Consider the following 16,911-nt stretch of genomic DNA (forward strand, 5'->3'; position numbering starts at 1 on the left):
TGACTACGTAGCGAAATAAATGGGGGCATTATTCAATTTTTTACATTTTAGCGATTGTATCTCTCTATTCAGTAATGAAATGAATGAGTAATAACTTGTATGCTGAATAAGTAATCGAAATAATAAAAAGAATAAGTGAAAACCAAAATTTTGTAGACTCGTCTCGGCGCCAGCCAAAGGGAATTGCTCAATCTGGTATCAGTTACCGCACAAACTACACACAATAGCCAACATTGTTCTATTTCTTATATGGTTTTTATTTACAGTTGTCGCCTTTCACTGATAACGCAATTTCAATGAATAAACCACCTTTGATTGAATAGTAACCAAGTAGACTTATAGGCTCATCTTACCCTCCCAGCGTTGTTTGCTTAATTAAAGTTCAATAAAAAGCTAAATTTTAAAAATTAAAAATAAGAAAAAAATGTAATAGAATCGTGAAATTTATTTTATACCTTTATTAAGTATCTTGCTCGGGTGACAAAACAATTACAAGGGATAATGCAGGCTAGACAATGGGTTCGAAGTGGTAGAAATGAAAGTAAAAATCCATCGTCTAGCCCTGCCAGATGGGATTTAGATAGAAACAATTTGTATCTCAATTTTTCATTCATATTCGGCTATCAAAACCATCATATAGACACCAGCTAACAAGGCAGCGATTTCCATTAAAGTTTGTGAGAATTTGCTGTTTTCTAAAAGCTCAGGAATGACAGAAACGGTGGCAATGTAAATGAATCCACCGGCTGTGAACGGAAGGATCCAGGCAGTAGCAGCAGCACCGATTCCTTCTGCTAATAAAGAAACTGCACATCCAGTAAGAGCTCCCACAGCTGTAATAAGCTGCAAAAAGATAGCCTGTCCAATAGAAAGTGGAGAATTAAGATTCCTGTTACTTTGAGATTGTCGGAGCGTTTGAAATTACTTTTTTGCGATCACAGCCTGACTGAATGAGAATGGCGAAATCCCCGATTTCGTGGGGAACTTCGTGTAACAAAACTGTTACGGTTGTTACGATTCCTGTACTTCTTCCAGCCAAAAATGACGCACCAATAGCCAAGCCATCAGTGAAGTTGTGGGTAAAATCCGCAGCCAGGTTCAAATATCCAGCTACCTTGATGTCTCCTAAAGAAATGGAATAATACAACAGATTTAATGACATACTACCAAAAAATTAACAAAATATTTACCAGAGGGTTTGGCAACCTCCTTGGTTTTCTTTTCCTTCTTTTCTTTGGCTTTTCCGTCTTTCGCATCTTTTGCATCAGTTGTTTTATCCTTCTTGGGTTCAGAATGACTGTGGCTGTGACCATGGCCACCTTTAAGAATTCTAACAAACTTTTCAACAGCAAGGAAGGCAATAATGCCGCAGAGAACCCAAAGTCCAACAGTCATGTCGTGCCCATGAGAATGACCCTCTCCATGAGAATGTCCATGAGAATGCGAATGAGGTTCCTCATCTTCAGAATGAGCCATCAAGGCATGCGGAATCAAATGTAGGAAAGCATCACCAAGAAGTCCACCGGAAGCAAAGCTAAGTAAAACTTTTAACAAGGGCTGTCGTTCAGGGCTGCTGTCAATGGGAATGAAAAAAAGCACAATGAACGGTGCTACACTAATGATTAGAGTGGAACCGATGGCTTCTGTCCATAAGGCAGCAGTTGTCCTTTTGGGAGCTTCAACATTTTCTGTGTGATGGTCATGATGATGATCATGTAAGTGTTCATCATGATCATGTGAGTGTCCGTGATGTTCGTGCGAATGTCCATGGTGATGTTCCTTTTCTATTTTCTTGGCTGGGGGTGGAGGAGGTTTCGGAATATTCGCTTCCTTGGAATACTTAAATGACGGCCGCTCTTCTACATGATCGTGCGAGTGTCCATGATGATCATGTGAATGCCCGTGATGGTCGTGAGAGTGAGAATGGCAAAACTGTGGAAGTGTCAAAAAAATTCCTACCAAGAGCAGAAAACTGCAGAGTTTTACGACGAACCTTCGGTCAAGCATTTTGACAGACCGAATGAAAGCGCTTCAAGTCTGACGTGTTAAACAGCTGGTAATACTCGGGCTCAGAGCCTCAGACTCTCTGACGCGGTGACAGACCTTCACAACAAAAACATGATTTAAAATATTACCCTTACCTATTCTTTAAAAAAAATTAATAATTTATTTAATAATATTTTTTTCTCAGTTGTTTACAATTTGTTTGATAATTGCCAATTTGTTAGTACACGCAAAAAAGCTTAGAGATCACCTAGACAGGCATCAAAACATCACCGACGCCACCTAGCACCTACATCCAATTCTTCATTGATCTCACACTAGATGACGTCTTTGTAATTTTATCTGAATATTTTTAATTTGGCAACATCAACATAAGTAAATGTAAATGACTAAATGGCGTATTTAAACTTTTCAGTTTTCATGCTTTCAGTCTCAGCAGCATGGTCTCCATGTGTTTGTCACTTCCGTGATTCAAGAGAATTGGACAAAACATCAACTATCAAAATGACAACTGAAGCAAATCCCACCCTGTTGAAGGACATCAATCATAATTGCAGAGGATATGAGGTAATAAGCTTTAGATAGTCAAATGTCATTAATTAAATTTAAAAGATTGTTCATCATTCTTATATGAGGTGAACTCTGAGTTGCAGAAAGCCAAGAAAGAAGATGACTTGCTGAAGCGACACAATCTTGAAATCGATGATGAGCCCCTCAGCCCTTTTCAAGAACAAAATTGTATTGCTACAGACAACATGAGCATTGAGGATGTAGATAATGGTATGTGTGTTGCATTTTTTTTCTATATAGCCTATATTCTCATATGAATCTATATCTCATAGGTATCAACAGTGGTGAAGAAAGCAAGGAAATGACTGCAACCCATGCTGGATGCATGTAAAATCCTCACCAGGGAATGTGAGTCACCCATTGACATCCTCATCAATGCCAATGTTGTTCCGAGGCTGATAGAATTCCTCAGTCGTGTCAACAAGTATGTTGTGTCGTTAAATTGGTCTCCAAACATTTCATCATGACAATTTTTGTTTTAGCCCTCATCTTCAGTTAGAGTTAGCAAGGGCTCTCACCAACATTGTGTCAGGAACATTTGATCAGACCAAAGCTGTTGTCAATGCTGGGGCTGTTGCTGGTTTTGTGTCTTTGTTGGGTTCATCTCATCCAGTTGTGGCCTTACAAGCTGTCCGGGCTCTCGGCATTATTGCTAGAGATGGAACAGAGCTAAATACACACATTACGGAGCAAGGCACTCTTAATCCCTTAATCAACTTGATTAAACCGGACACTTCATCAGTAAGTCATTTTTACATTTATCTTTGACTTTGTGAACATTTAAAAATTTATTTTATTATTAGACTACATTATTGCGCAGTGTAGCTTGGACTTTGTCCAACTTGTGTCGTAACGAGTACAGTCCACTCAGTATCTATACAATCCGACATCAGCTTCTTCCCGCCCTGGCCCACCTTCTCAACAGCAACGACAAGGAGATTGTCGCCTCCGCTTGCATGGCTCTGTCTCACCTCATTGATTATGATAACTATTCACCAGCAATCAAGAAAGCAATTAAAAACCCAGAAGAACGATTGCGAGCCATTATCGACGCCGGAGTCGTTAATCGGCTCGTTGCTTTGTTGGTTAGCAACGAAGAGGACGTCTTCAATCAAAGTCTGTTGATAATCAAAGATATTACGACGTGGTTGGACCCAGAAGATGGACAGGCGGAGGCTTTTGCCAGTTCTACTTCGGGATTTATTTTTTTATTGAGTTCGAATAATCCAGATGTGGTCGAAACAGCTGTCTGGGTTCTCGGTGTTGTTGCCGAATCTAATGCAGAGGCAAGAGACGAGGTAATAAAGCAAGGCATTATAAAACCTTTGGTCAGTCTCATCAAACCCGACACTTCAGTAAGTCAATTTTCAAATTATCCCTTGTGAAAATTTAGTATTTAATTTCATTATTAGGTTGAATTGTTGAGCGACGTCACTTGGACTTTATTCAAATTGTGTAAATATCATAAACATCTACCCAGTGTCCCTGCAGTCCGACAGCTTCTTCCCGTCCTGGTCCAACTCATCCACAACGACGACGATGACATTTTTGACACCGCTTGCCAGGCTCTGGACTTCCTCACTGAAGGCGACGAGATAATTCAAGAACTTGTCGACGCCGGAGTCGTCCCTCGGCTCGTCGCGTTGTTAAACCACAATAAAGCTATGTTATTCTCTCCTTTGAATACAATAAGCAAAATCGTCTCAGGCAGTACTACTCGAACCGATCTCGTCCTGTCTGCTGGTATCTGCCCGTTGTTGGCCAAGTTGCTTGTTCGTTCCGATATGTTAATCATTCATTATGCTGTCAAGACCGTGTCTAAAATTGCTGCAGGCAATGTAACACAGATTCAAGCTCTCGTTACCAACAACGTTATTCGTCCGCTGGTGGACGTGCTGAGCAATGTCGACTTCCAATGGCAAAAGCAAGCAGCTCGAGCCATTACCAACATCGCTTGTGGTAATTTATTTCAGTTTTATTGGTGTCGATTAATTTTCAAACCCTGTCTTTTAAATTTCAGGGGGCAATGTCGAGCAGATCGCTTTGTTGTATGAGTTTGGTGCCATTGCTCCACTTTGCACTTACATACTGGAGACCAAGGAACCCAAGAGGGCCAAGACTATCGTTGTCGAGTTGGATGGCTTGGCTAATATTTTGGCCGCTGCCGAGAAAATGAGCGAATGTGCGAAAGTGTCTCTTCACGTCAAAGAGCGTGGTCTCCTGGATCGCATTGGAGTTTTGCTTAGGCACGACGACATTAAGATTCATCCCAAGTCGCTGGCTATTTTGGAGCGATACTTCTCTACTAACGTAAATTATTCTATTTTATTGCTTATTTTCCGTTTTTTTCTTCGATGATTATCACAGCTTTCACATTCAGAGTGTTTGTTTGACAACTTGCCCATTGCTGAGATTTTTGAAAGTTATTTTTATTTCTAAATTTATTTCTTCATTTGATTTAATTTGTTTTTTCTTTGTTTTGACAGGGGGATGAAGATTATAAGTTGGTGCCATGTACATCGCAGAGTAGCAATTACGAATTCAACACCCAGCCATCTCAAGCCCCCGAAGGCGGTTTCTCATTATAAATTTGTAAATCTAAAATTATTTTTTCTGCAAATTCAGGGTCCATATATTCTTCACCAACGCTATCCTAACCATGAGTTTTGGTCTTTTCTTCAAAGTTTTTTTTTTCTAATTTTTTGAAATTCAAAGTTGCCATGCACGACGTCTTCTTTCCTCTTTCTCTACAGAACAACTCGATCACAGCTGTGCATTTGATTCGTTTGATTTTGTCGTGCTAGTTTTTTTTTGTATTTGAAATTTGTATCCTAATTGCAGGTCGTCGATTGCTTCCAGGTTATCCATGTCCGTTGAAATTTATAGATTATGTAGATAATATGCTGCCGAAATAAAAACAAATGCTTTTCATAAATGAAGGGTACGTTTAAATAATGCAAACAGGACCACTTCAGTTTTGGAGTACAAGTATTGATGATTAGTGCATGGATTTCCTTTGCGCATTAGTTGGGCCATTCAAATTTTTATCATTTGGCATTAAAAAAAGAACCCCATTGTTTTTTTTTCTGAGAATCAGGTAATTTATGGTGTCGGCACTCGGAAGTTTGATTTGGTATCTGTCAACTGTCATCCCGTGATTTCTAGTTCTCCACGCAAATCTTGAAATGTAGTGTCGTTATATCTTTCATGATACAAAGTCTTGGTAAAAAAGCATCTGTATGGAGAAAGTAACAGTTAGGGCAGACTCCAGACTCCAGAGTAACATATAAAATAATATATAAATTTTATCTATTAAGCTTCATCCTTCGCCAATATTTCCTTACGTTTATTTTAAAAATTACTGATATACGCTATTTAAAACTCGAATAAACTTGTTTTTTGAAAAATGTTGAATATTTGTGATGATTTTGAAATTTTTTCTACAAGATGTCACTACTAAGAAGGCCTGCAAGAAGGCTTTCGTTGTCATGTTAGGTCGTGTTGGTTTATTGATAACGTGATAACGTGATCAAACGCAAATGAACCGAAGTCGAAAGTGTGGAAAGTTGTTGATGGATCATAACAGAGTTTTCTCAAATCATCTGCAATGAAAAAACTTAACTGGAGTGGTTTAGACTTTCTTCGGAGAGACCGAGGAGCTATCGCACGCGAATCGAACTCGAATACATCATCATCTCAATTAGGGACCAATCGATGGAGTTCCGAGTCAAAGCTTCAAATGACAGATACAGTTTCTCAGAGCAGCAGTGATTTGAATCAAGAGAAACCTCTATCTAATAAGGGGAGATTAAGTTTCAGTGATCTGTTGAGGATAAAGAAAAATCCAAGTGAACCTGGCTATCCAGAACCAAAGACCAAATCCAGTTTACTTGATACTTTAAAGCGCAAGTTCAAGATTGCAAGAAGTGAACATTCTCGTATTAGGCAAATGAACAAAAGACACAGTTTCTCTCTTTCTATTTCATCAATTGCTGAAGAATCATGTGAACGGGATTCCTTACAAAAGAGCAAAACTCTTCCCTCTATTCAACAGAGTTGTCGTTTCTGTTCTGTGTCAAACTCAATAAGAAGTGCCAGAGAAAACTGTTGTGGTGTTCATGATTTAGATCCACTTTCTGAAAACCAAGATGACCCTAATGAAAACAGTTTACCAGTAGCAGTGCAAGTAAGTCTATTTTTACTTTCAGATGAAATATAATCTTACTAATACTTTTTTTTAAATCAACAGGAAGATGTGCCACCCACTATCAATGATTCAGAAACCTTATTTCCCAGTAATAATGCAGAAGCTGAAGTTTCATTACACAGCCCGAGTAATGCAGCTGTAGTACCCACAACCTCCTCCAGTAACAGTAATTTAGCGTGGGAACTTTTCAAGTTGGTCAAATATGGCTGGTATTGGGGAAGAATGACCCGAGGAGAAGCAGAACGGAAGCTGGTAGATCAACCTGACGGAGCCTTTCTGGTACGCGATTCATCTGACGATTGTCACCTGTTGAGCTTGAGCTTTCGCTCCTACGGTCGAACGTTGCATACAAGAATCGAGCACACCAACGGCTACTTTAGCTTTTATGCGTACCCAGAGGCTGAACAGCATAGCAGCGTTGGTCAGCTCATTGAGCACTTGATGGATACATCTCGTTCTGGCATCTTTTGTTATTCTAGGTATTTAATAAAAAAATTTTAAACTAAACATAATATCTCTAAAATTTATGCTATTTTTAGGTCACGTTCACCTGGATCTCCCTCATATCCCGTCCGACTGACCAAACCTGTATCTCGCTTCTCGGAAGTTCTACCGTTGCAGTACATGTGTCGTTTCGTTATCCGTCAGTACGTTCGGATGGATCACATAGAAGCTCTGCCTCTGCCCGAGTCCCTCAAATCGTTCATTGTACGAGGTAACTCTTAAACACGAAAGTTCTTCCGCAAATTTTGAAGGAGTGCCTCTCCAGTTGCGGGAAGATTAAGCTGAAAATGAACTGCGTGCAACTCTATTATTGACCGCCAGTTGAGAATTCTCAATTTAAGGAATTAAGGTCAACAGTCGGATCTTGAGAATCGTTTCGAAAACGTGAAACCAAAATGAAAGTTAGCATTCAGCAATCCTGCATAACGTGTCCTCGTGTGTCTTGGCCTCATTTGCTGTGATACCTTTTGATTTCAATTTTTCTCGATTTTTACTTCGACGACCCTCCCCTTTTTCTCCCCCTTGCCATTTGAATCGATAATCTTTTGGTAAGATATTAATGCTGTAAAAAAACTAGTTTTCATTCAATGTTTTCGACTGATGAAAGTTATTAGCTGCTACGTTTGGATGTCGACGATTTTTTTGTTTTGTTTTATGTTCAAAGAATAAAAGAAGCGTGCATGGGCATTAAACCTCTCGTATATGACTTATAGGAAAAAGGGAAAAAAAATATTGTGCGAAAGAGACTGTTGTAACAACTGAAACATAATGTTAACACCACTAGATATGTATATCCAATTGAATCAACATTGTCCACATATGCTCATTTTCTTGAACAATGATTCTTGATTGAATATGCACTTGTATTTGAATACACCTTTGTTCTGATCACTCATTCAATGACCCTTTAAAATCTTTTGAAAGCTAAGCCTAAGCTTCTAACGTCTTATGTTATCCACGGAAAAAAAAATATTTTCAGATTATGCATTGGTACTACACAAATGAGAGAACGAGGAATCGAACAAGGTATTTTGGGTGACAAGGTGCGACACTGCTGGATGAGATGATCTCTATAAATGTGAATTTTAATTCAGTCTAAATATTTAAAATGTTTCATGCCTATCAGCACTCAATGAGCAGCGTTGTCTTCGTAACAATGGAAATCCCTAGCATTCGAAAAATCCAAATCCAAATTTATTACTGTAAATTAAAACTTATTTATACACTCAAACAAGGTCTGTCCTAGAAGGAAACTCGCGCGTGCAAGAAGGGATCGGATCGGATCGGATTGCTTTCCCATCACTACAAATGTTATCTGGAATCTACTTTACCTTTTAAATTAAAAATAATTCAAGATACTAAATAATTTAATGGAAAACAATTTTTTGTTAGAAAATGCACCGTTCCTTTTTTTATAGACAGATGATGTCAACTTTGGCTGATAGATGGAGAAGTACGGAAAGTTAAAAATTAAGTCCGCAAACGGAGAAGGGGCTTCGGAATTGATTCTTGATGTTTGATTTATAAAATAAAACCCTGAAAAGCAGTTTAGCCACAAATCATCACAAAATCGTAGATTGGCCGACTAATTTCATCCGTCAAAAATGATTCACGTAATATGGGATCTTATGACGATTGAATTTGTTGTAGTAACGTGTATAGCGATACTGTTTGGGGTTTGGGTTGGATTTTATGCTGCTAAACCTAGAAGTCTGAAAGGGAAACATGTCATGGTAAATAATTTCCATGTTGATCGAAATTGTAGCCTAACATTTTAATAACTATGTGTGAATCAGATTACTGGTGGTTCAAGTGGAATAGGCAAGTATTTAGCTATTGAATGCGCAAAGAACGGCGCCCATATATCTTTAGTTTCAAGGAACCCAACCCTTCTTGAAGAAGCTAGAGTGGAAGTTTTGAAGTTCGCTTCTGTTGCTGAACAAAAAGTGTCCTGTTTTTCTGGTAAATTATAATTGTACATCAGTGGCATGCTTGAACTAATTCAATTTTTAGTTGATGTTAGTGGACCATATGATCAAATTGAACGAACAGTACTTCAGGCAGAAGAAGAACTTGGGCCACTTTTTTTACTAGCAAACTGTGCAGGATATGCTAGAGCAGCACGCTTTGAAGACACTTCTGTTGAAGAAATTAAGGTATAATTTAAAATTGTTTGTATTACATATAAACTTGGTTTAATGTACGCCTTTATCTTTTAGAGACTAATGGCTGTAAACTACTTTGGGGCTGCCCAATTTTCACATGCAGTAATCAGCGGAATGAAAGGAAGAAGAGAAGGTGGCATTGTTTTTGTCTCCTCCCAAGGTGGTTTGTGTGGTATTTATGGATTTGCTGCTTATGCGGCATCAAAGTTTGCTCTACGCGGATTAGCAGAATCATTGGCCATGGAGGTAACTTCTATAAATACTAAAACATCTTTAATCCTTAACAAAACCATAACTATCTTCTCGTTACACAAGTTGAAACCTTATAATCTAACGGTGACTGTTAGTTTTCCGCCGGATACGGACACACCCGGATTTGCTGAAGAAAATAAAAACAAACCTGAAGAGACTCGCCTTATTTCTGAAACTGCTGGCCTTTTTTCGCCTGAAACTGTTGCCAAAGTCTTGTTGGATCACAGTCTAGTAATTCTTCGTTGATACGAACAAATGGATGACATATTTTTAATCATATGTTATTGTTTATTGTAGAAAGGAAAATTTATTAGCACCGTTGGATTTGAAGGGTTTTTGCAGTCAGTTGTTTGCATTGGAATGGCACCCATAACTTCGGTCTTCGATTTACTAGTACAGGTAAAACATAGTTCAACCAAACTGAAGATGCAGTGGTATAACTTTTTTTTCTTATGTGCTTACGTTAGAGTTTTACCATGGGAATATTCCGTCTAATATCTTCGTTTTACCTGTTCAAATTTGACCGAATTGTTGTCAAGTGCATGGAGAATCGAGATTTAAAGAAGCGCTCTCAATGATGAAGGGAGAAAATATTTTTTCGTCTCATCAAGTTGGTAAACATCCTTTTGTTCCATTTACGGATAGTCATAGTCAACAGTCTTGTGATTCGGTCGAAGGATCACATTCATGTTTGGTATTGGCACAATGGTCTACATTCCATACAGAATTGAATTTCCTACTTCTATATCAATATCCCTTGCGAGATAAATTTATATGCAAGCTTATTTGTTACCATTTGTTTTCTATTCTCAACGTGTGTAATTTTCTATAACATTTACAAATTTGATACTTGGACTTCAAGGTCACAAAGGCAAATAAAGGAAAGGAAATTGATCCCCATTCCAATCCAAAGGATCGTTGTAGAATATTGCATGCTATTGTCTTCCAATGCTTGAATATCTAGCAGTTGACAATATCACAATTGTTTTGTATAATATGTAGCGTTCTCCATCCCTGTATGCATGAGTTAATCCTCCTCCTTCCGGCCGTCATCAGCAACGATAAGGAAGGAACACAGAGGGCAGGTATATTCACTTACAGCTTCCAAATTTGCCTGCAATCAGCGGTATTGCATATGACATCTACTTTAATATTTTTAAATAATTTAAAGTTGATACCTTCAAGCAATAATAACAAAACACATGCTGACATTGCGTTTCTTGCGGAATTATAGGCGTTTCGTTGCAAACTGCACACAAAGTGTTTCTTCTTACGGTAATCGATGGATTGTCATCTTTCAGTTTAATGAGACGAGTTAACCAACTTTTAGCGCGATGGACGTTCACCAATGGTAATGCAAACATTAACATTTCCTAAATTCGCAAGTCATTAACAAAATTAGTCTAATGTTTCATGTAAAGCTTTTGTGCCACGGTAGCATTAACTCACAGAAAATGAATGCCACAGTAACTCTCTGGTTAAAGTAGAAAGATCTGCTGATTTAGGCTCATTTGGGTTTACTAATTCTGTTTTTAGTTGTAAAACCCTATGGAGGATTGTAGGATAGACACCTTGTTTCAGGAATACTAAGCTATTTAGCAGATTAAGTATTTTTGCTGAAATATGCAACCAGTTCAGAAATTGAGAAGCCTGTATAACAAAGAAATTATGCTATTAAGAAATGGAAATTAGATTTTTTTTATTTTTATTTTTCATACCGGCTGCACCGTATTTTCATTTAAGATAGTTCCTGAAATAGTGTTCCATCTATTGGAAATCCAATTTATTCCAACTAATGTAAAACTGTATATATACCATTTTTTGGGTATATAAGAACCATTGGTTTTCTTTGAAAATTGTATTCCTAAGAGTTCATGGCTCACCAGACTAGAACTTGTATATAGAGGAACCTGAGAGCAATGTGACCGAAAGAACACTTTAGTTTTAGGAGCCAAATAATTTATATAGTATGCCTTGTTAATTACCACATAAACAGCAAGATTGAGTAATGCTGAAATCTCTGGTTCAATTTTCTTTAAGATGTTTATCTAATAATGGGAGAAATGATAATCGCCAGAATCCAAAACAGCAATTAAAAAAAAAACTTTCATTACCGGTAAATGTGTAAGGGATTGATTTATTTGGGACTGAAAAAGCTGATAACATTCTGAATCTAGTTCAATGGCGTCGATCTATTATTTTGTAACAAAAGATGTAATCCCTTCTTAAAATTTAGAGTAAATGTAGTATTTACCTGACTCTCTCTTGAAACTGCCATTTTATTTGTTTACATTTCATTTGTCACTATGAGGCACCACCTATGAACTAAAAAAGATACTGTTTGTAAGCAGCTGTAGTTAAAAGAAAAGAGTAAAAGACTTTCCGATTCCGACTACCAAGAAAAAAAGAAACTTAAGTTAAAACTAACGTATACAGTATATCTTCAAAATCTTTTTTGTGTCATTGCTAATAATATCTATTAATTATTTGGATTGGAAGGGGGACATCTTCATCATTTTGTGACACTCACTGTTTCATTGGCCATTCATTTACTAGGTATAACTTTTCATTTGACTAACTTAGCAACATTTTTGAAAAAAGCCGCCATGAAGATTGAAGCCGCAATCATTATTCTTTTTTATCAGGCAGTACCCTCCCTAACCTAGCAGAGGAATTTGAATTTCACTTTTCTTTTCGCATACAAATATTTCATTAAATGGTTGCGTAACTTCACAGTCGAACTTTTGCCGCTTTATTGACTCGCAGGGATGCCAGATGCGGGCGTTTTTAATTGCAAAACTGGAATGGCAATGTTGCGCCTTTCCTGTTACTTTCAAGATGGCTGCTGACAGTCTGCCAGCCTCGGCGAGCTAAGTCAACTCAATTTACTCAACTTAAAGTCTTAAATACCCTGACATTGTTCGTCATATAATGGTAACTCCTCCTTGTATTCATTTAAGGCTAGGATTAAATGTAATTTTTTTTGTGTGGTGCATTTACAGATAAAATAGCCTATAATTGAGTTTTTATTTTTCTATTAACAGCATGGTGAAGTAGTCTTAGCTTCTTCACTGCAGTCCAATGCACTGTGCATGTGTGATTTGTTGCAGCCAGCTGGTGAAAGGTGTTCCTCTTATTACAGGCTTGCCACCAGTACTGTTTGTAGCTTTCGTCACATGCATAAACACTTCCAAACAATTTCAAGTAACTAAGTTGATCAACTTTTTTACAGTAAGGCTACAGATTTAATTTGTTTGTGACTACTCTGACTAGCTCTTTGCTTTATATCTTTTGACTTTGCAGTTAAGATCGTTTTATAAGCTTGTCAATTGTTGATTCCTTTGGAATGTTTGTAAAAGTAATTTTTAGAGATTGCTTAGTTTAACTATTGCTTCTGTTATTTTCTTATGTTACACGTAACTTTGTTTTCTGATACTAATTGAGTTTTTTTTCCCCAAGTAGGATTAACAGCCTCTTGAGGTCTGAGCCTTTCCGTTGCAGTCCAATGTGTACATGAATTTTGTGCAGCCAGCTAGTGAACAGTGTGGTGAGCGGTTCATGCAGACTGTGGTACTGGTGTCGTGCGTTCATTTAACTATGACCGTTCAGTCGTTCGTTTATCGTAAGAAATTTGTCACTTGTCGTAGGTGTGTAAAATTGTGTCCACCAGGTGACAAAGAACTTGATGTTGAAGACAAGTGACATCTTATTTTGTGCTTCTAAATAAGTGCTTTTGTGGAAAGTACTTGTAAAGAGTTTTAATTTTTTTTTTATGAAACAACAGAAATTCCCTTGATTTTTAAAAAGGTGAAATTAAATCTTGATGATCTTTGATCATCTTCTTGATTTCTTTTTCTCTAGTTTTTAGTTTAGTGTACATTTCAAGTAAATCATTATTGGTATCTTTTTTACATTTCTAATTGTTATTGTTCTTTTGCTTTGTAGATTTCCATGGTCAGTTTTATGTTTGAGCTGTTAATGGTGTTGCTGTATGGGGTACAGTGGTTTTGCAGACCTTTTCCAGTTGAGAGATGCGATGAAATGGAGCCTGTGCAGACTTGCAGTTGAATATCATACTTTATTAATGTGTCATTTTCCTATGTTGGTGTCCATGCAGTATATGCAGCGTTGTGCAAAATAGTCGGTGTTGCCTGATGGCTGTCGGGCTTATTTTATCGGCAGCATTTTGTCGAAATCTCGTCTCTTGCAACCTATATCGCCGTTGAGGTAATGCTTCATGTACAGTCTCATTTAATTATTGGCTTCAAGTTAATTTCTCTCCGTTTTCATTTCAGTTGATTCGTTTGCCGCCGTTCCTTAGACTTGATTCACCGGTGAAACTAAGAAGACGTTGCTGAAATTCAAAATTAATCGATAAATTATATAGATAAATTACAAGTGCATATCTGGGCTCCCTTCTTCAGTGGCCCCGTTTCCCTAAATAACCACTAACCAACGCCCGCACGGTGGTCACTCACTCGCTGCGACAACCAGGAGGAAGGGAGATGTTTGATCGAACGGGGACTTGCAAGGCGCATGATTCGATGAAATCTGTTGGAGGGTCATGAGTCTAAGCCGGAAGTCTACTATGATGCATTGCTCTCTTAAAAGCTGTTCCTAGGCTCTCTTCGCTCTTTTTCCGGTGTCTCTTAACCATGGCCGGGTAATCTCCCTGGTTCAGTCAATCACTGCAGTGTCTCCCCCCCGCTTTGATTGGCTGTGTATTGAACCGGGCGGTCAGTTAAATAAACAATTCTACATAAATTTTGCTATTAATATTGATGATTCTGTTAAAGGTAATGAAAAACGTACGAAGAAATAACTATAAATAATTTATATAGTTTATATTCATTCATTGATTTTCGTTTATTTTAACCATACATTTTACAATTCATTCATTTGTTTATTGAACTTAGTCCGCTCGATTGCGACCGCACGGGGAAGTTAGACTTCATAAGTGACTTTTGCATGTTGCATCTTTAGATTTTTCTACGAATTTACAATATGATTTTTTCCTAGGTGTACATTCTATGATGGACTTCCTTTTACTGGTTGCCTTTATTTCGTGATTTCAAGTATGAAATTGAGCTTTGCATGTCATGTAGGTTTATCTCGACCCAGTTTTTTTATGTTTATAGCCTACTATCAACTTATTTTTTTCAAATTCTAGATGCATTCTGTTTCTAGGATTTATTCTAGATGAAATCCCCCACCAGGTGCCACTGCAGTTTAATAACAACAATGACTGCTATGGTTATTGTACGGTATGTTACTGTCTTTCACGTTTCGATGAGTATAAAGTGAACTATTAAACATTTCAAAAAGTTTGTTAAGTAGCAAAATGTGGTAAAGCAGATTAAGTGTGAAACCAACATTATAGGTATTCTGCTTTGTTGATTTAAGAATTTGTATTTTTTATTTCCTTGACTTGCAATCTCACACTTATCAATTCTTTTGATGTCTGATTTTTTGAAACAGTGAGATCCTTGTGAATGGAAAATAGCATGATCCAGGCTGTTCTTCAATTGCAAAGAAAGAGAATTATGATTGAAACAAATGCAAAATTTCCAACTGGAATTCTCTTCATATTCGAAAATTCTATTGCACCGTCAGGCTGTCAGGCCGCTAGGGGCGCTCTGACGGCTGGTGGTTGGGGACAGACATGATGGACGTTCGGTAGCCGGTTGTGACGTGCCAACATCAGCTCCTGGCAGAACTGGTTCGAGCGTTTTGCTCTTAGCTTCAGTTGTGATATCCTTTTTTTCCGGCTCTTCGTTTCGCTCCTGAAGATTCAGTGAGGCAGCATATTGCTAAAATATTGCATATTTATGGCAAGCCGTTCGTGCCACTTTTTTGTCATGCATAAACCGTACAGCAATACACAAACAGCTGCGTAATGGTAAGCATAAACCTTAACGCAATGCATAAACAGCTGCGTAATGGTAAGCATAAACCCTGACGCAATGCATAAAAATCTTGTTAATAACCAATAAAACTAACAATTAGAAATGATCGCAATATTGGTTTTATGAATAGATGTAATATCTATTTAAACCTAGTGCAAACCCACAATTAGATGGCTCATTTCATCGTAGTATTCTAATGCCCAGTTTAAACTGAACATCGGGTTCCCACTCATCCCAAATATTTGATCTGTTTGGGAAAAATTCATTATTTTGGAATGAATAATAAATTTGATGAATATCTTACTCTTCGTAAGTGGTGACGTTCGATGCACGTGAGTCGTCATTAACGTCGTCAATTGACATGGCTTCATTTTGAACCAACGTATCAACCAAATCGATATTCTGTTCGTTGCTAAATTTCAGCACTTCAACATTTATGTAAAAAGAAAATATTTGTTATTTAATAAAAAAATAGCAAATGATATAAATAACAAATAACCGTGATAATTTGTTGGCTTTCAATCCATGATGCATCCTCAATTTGTGATATTCAATACTTTCTTCCCTTTCGGCAACAAATTTACATATTTCACATGAATACTTTTTGGGTGAATGTTGACTTTTTTCATGACTCGATCTCGATGCAGTGGTCGCTAACTTTGAGTTGCACCTAGGATATCTACAAATTAGTTGAGCAACTTTTGTTTCCGGGATTGAAAAGTGAACAATTTCTTCGTTTCCTTCCAATTCCATTGATTGAAAGTCAATGGAATTATCCATTATTGTTTTTTAACAAAAAATATTTTCTGAATTAGCCATTTTTGTCGAGTTCTAATTATTTGCAAATCATTGTGAGCTTTAGAATAAAAAAATTGCTTAATTTCTAAAGAAGTTTCCTAAAGTAAAAAATTAATAGTTAAATTATTTGTTTTGTTAATGACGATTTTAGGACAGACATCATTAGGATTACAAGTAATTTGAATTATACCTGCCAATTTTTTCCAATGAAATCATTTAGTTCTTTCAAATTTGTGTTTGTAGTATCAAGCGTCATAAATATAGTTTTAGTAAACAAAGAAATTGGTAGACCAGCTAAGGTTTCCATATCTTTCAATTGTTGGTTCAACTCATGTAGCTTTACAAATTCACTTTTCCAACCATCAATATCCAACTTCACAATACCAGACTTGTTAATTAAAAAATGGAACATGGAAACTAATTAGAATTACCATATTTAAATAAACAAATAGAATAGGTACACATACCTTGCCACTTTTGCTTAAAAAATAATCCATTTTGTTTG

General features: G+C 37.2%; 5 protein-coding genes and 2 long non-coding RNA genes across 14 annotated transcripts; 4 read left to right on the forward strand and 3 right to left on the reverse strand.

Moving 5' to 3' along the window:
* Positions 1-427: 427 nt before the first annotated feature.
* LOC124341112 (protein catecholamines up-like) lies at positions 428-2,098 on the reverse strand. Its single transcript, XM_046794048.1, has 3 exons — positions 1,191-2,098; positions 926-1,125; positions 428-858 (listed from the first exon to the last, which is right to left on the reverse strand). Exons 1-3 carry the CDS (start codon positions 2,005-2,007, stop codon positions 607-609), a joined length of 1,269 nt encoding a protein of 422 aa, XP_046650004.1. The 5' UTR covers positions 2,008-2,098; the 3' UTR covers positions 428-606.
* A 349-nt stretch (positions 2,099-2,447) lies between these two features.
* On the forward strand, positions 2,448-5,513 carry LOC124340616 (importin subunit alpha-5-like). The gene is made up of 8 exons (XM_046793181.1): positions 2,448-2,571; positions 2,640-2,784; positions 2,847-2,998; positions 3,057-3,315; positions 3,378-3,929; positions 3,987-4,533; positions 4,595-4,884; positions 5,061-5,513. Exons 3-8 carry the CDS (start codon positions 2,889-2,891, stop codon positions 5,160-5,162), a joined length of 1,860 nt encoding a protein of 619 aa, XP_046649137.1. The 5' UTR covers positions 2,448-2,571; positions 2,640-2,784; positions 2,847-2,888; the 3' UTR covers positions 5,163-5,513.
* A 527-nt stretch (positions 5,514-6,040) lies between these two features.
* LOC124341146 (suppressor of cytokine signaling 6-like) lies at positions 6,041-8,180 on the forward strand. Its single transcript, XM_046794102.1, has 3 exons — positions 6,041-6,760; positions 6,824-7,260; positions 7,321-8,180. Exons 1-3 carry the CDS (start codon positions 6,182-6,184, stop codon positions 7,505-7,507), a joined length of 1,203 nt encoding a protein of 400 aa, XP_046650058.1. The 5' UTR covers positions 6,041-6,181; the 3' UTR covers positions 7,508-8,180.
* A 608-nt stretch (positions 8,181-8,788) lies between these two features.
* Positions 8,789-10,596, forward strand: LOC124341204 (3-ketodihydrosphingosine reductase-like). The gene is made up of 7 exons (XM_046794209.1): positions 8,789-9,018; positions 9,082-9,247; positions 9,299-9,441; positions 9,505-9,696; positions 9,766-9,933; positions 10,000-10,101; positions 10,170-10,596. Exons 1-7 carry the CDS (start codon positions 8,890-8,892, stop codon positions 10,278-10,280), a joined length of 1,011 nt encoding a protein of 336 aa, XP_046650165.1. The 5' UTR covers positions 8,789-8,889; the 3' UTR covers positions 10,281-10,596.
* LOC124341255 (peroxisome biogenesis factor 2-like) lies at positions 10,309-12,052 on the reverse strand. 2 transcript variants are annotated; one of them, XM_046794276.1, is made up of 7 exons: positions 11,957-12,052; positions 11,817-11,894; positions 11,688-11,750; positions 11,430-11,612; positions 11,152-11,352; positions 10,881-11,075; positions 10,309-10,816 (listed from the first exon to the last, which is right to left on the reverse strand). In XM_046794276.1, the coding sequence occupies exons 1-7, from the start codon at positions 11,978-11,980 to the stop codon at positions 10,730-10,732; spliced, it is 831 nt and encodes a 276-aa protein (XP_046650232.1). In that variant the 5' UTR covers positions 11,981-12,052; the 3' UTR covers positions 10,309-10,729. The 2 variants fall into 2 exon arrangements, with proteins under 2 accessions (XP_046650232.1, XP_046650231.1); XM_046794275.1 differs by having other exon boundaries at positions 11,421-11,612.
* Positions 12,053-12,160: 108 nt separating this feature from the next.
* LOC124341493 lies at positions 12,161-14,131 on the forward strand. 7 transcript variants are annotated; one of them, XR_006918363.1, is made up of 5 exons: positions 12,161-12,636; positions 12,726-12,906; positions 13,162-13,509; positions 13,648-13,929; positions 13,998-14,131. It is a non-coding gene; the product is annotated as an uncharacterized LOC124341493 (long non-coding RNA). The 7 variants fall into 7 exon arrangements; XR_006918362.1 differs by having other exon boundaries at positions 12,747-12,933; XR_006918361.1 differs by having other exon boundaries at positions 12,747-12,933; positions 13,165-13,509.
* On the reverse strand, positions 13,056-13,305 carry LOC124341591. The gene is made up of 2 exons (XR_006918509.1): positions 13,216-13,305; positions 13,056-13,184 (listed from the first exon to the last, which is right to left on the reverse strand). It is a non-coding gene; the product is annotated as an uncharacterized LOC124341591 (long non-coding RNA).
* Positions 14,132-16,911: the final 2,780 nt, after the last annotated feature.

The sequence above is a fragment of the Daphnia pulicaria genome, chromosome 5 (genome assembly GCF_021234035.1).
Source record: "Daphnia pulicaria isolate SC F1-1A chromosome 5, SC_F0-13Bv2, whole genome shotgun sequence".
NCBI classification, from domain to species: Eukaryota; Metazoa; Arthropoda; class Branchiopoda; order Diplostraca; family Daphniidae; genus Daphnia; species Daphnia pulicaria.

What these genes read in the sequence shown, in the direction of transcription:
- LOC124341112 (XM_046794048.1), bottom strand. Translation starts at nt 2,007, where the DNA reads ATGCTTGACCGAAGGTTCGTCGTAAAACTCTGCAGTTTTCTGCTCTTG. An exon ending in GGAGGTTGCCAAACCCTCTG is followed by an intron (nt 1,126 to 1,190) that starts GTAAATATTTTG and finishes CCATTTCTTTAG; the next exon opens with GAGACATCAAGGTAGCTGGA. An exon ending in CAGGCTGTGATCGCAAAAAA is followed by an intron (nt 859 to 925) that starts GTAATTTCAAAC and finishes TCTATTGGACAG; the next exon opens with GCTATCTTTTTGCAGCTTAT.
- LOC124340616 (XM_046793181.1), top strand. Translation starts at nt 2,889, where the DNA reads ATGCTGGATGCATGTAAAATCCTCACCAGGGAATGTGAGTCACCCATT. An exon ending in TTCCTCAGTCGTGTCAACAA is followed by an intron (nt 2,999 to 3,056) that starts GTATGTTGTGTC and finishes TTTTTGTTTTAG; the next exon opens with CCCTCATCTTCAGTTAGAGT. An exon ending in TTAAACCGGACACTTCATCA is followed by an intron (nt 3,316 to 3,377) that starts GTAAGTCATTTT and finishes TTTTATTATTAG; the next exon opens with ACTACATTATTGCGCAGTGT.
- LOC124341146 (XM_046794102.1), top strand. Translation starts at nt 6,182, where the DNA reads ATGAAAAAACTTAACTGGAGTGGTTTAGACTTTCTTCGGAGAGACCGA. An exon ending in GTTTACCAGTAGCAGTGCAA is followed by an intron (nt 6,761 to 6,823) that starts GTAAGTCTATTT and finishes TTAAATCAACAG; the next exon opens with GAAGATGTGCCACCCACTAT. An exon ending in GGCATCTTTTGTTATTCTAG is followed by an intron (nt 7,261 to 7,320) that starts GTATTTAATAAA and finishes TGCTATTTTTAG; the next exon opens with GTCACGTTCACCTGGATCTC.
- LOC124341204 (XM_046794209.1), top strand. Translation starts at nt 8,890, where the DNA reads ATGATTCACGTAATATGGGATCTTATGACGATTGAATTTGTTGTAGTA. An exon ending in TGAAAGGGAAACATGTCATG is followed by an intron (nt 9,019 to 9,081) that starts GTAAATAATTTC and finishes TGTGTGAATCAG; the next exon opens with ATTACTGGTGGTTCAAGTGG. An exon ending in CTTCTGTTGAAGAAATTAAG is followed by an intron (nt 9,442 to 9,504) that starts GTATAATTTAAA and finishes TTTATCTTTTAG; the next exon opens with AGACTAATGGCTGTAAACTA.
- LOC124341255 (XM_046794275.1), bottom strand. Translation starts at nt 11,980, where the DNA reads ATGGCAGTTTCAAGAGAGAGTCAG. An exon ending in CAGTTTCAAGAGAGAGTCAG is followed by an intron (nt 11,895 to 11,956) that starts GTAAATACTACA and finishes ACAAAATAATAG; the next exon opens with ATCGACGCCATTGAACTAGA. An exon ending in TTTGTTATTATTGCTTGAAG is followed by an intron (nt 10,817 to 10,880) that starts GTATCAACTTTA and finishes CGCTGATTGCAG; the next exon opens with GCAAATTTGGAAGCTGTAAG.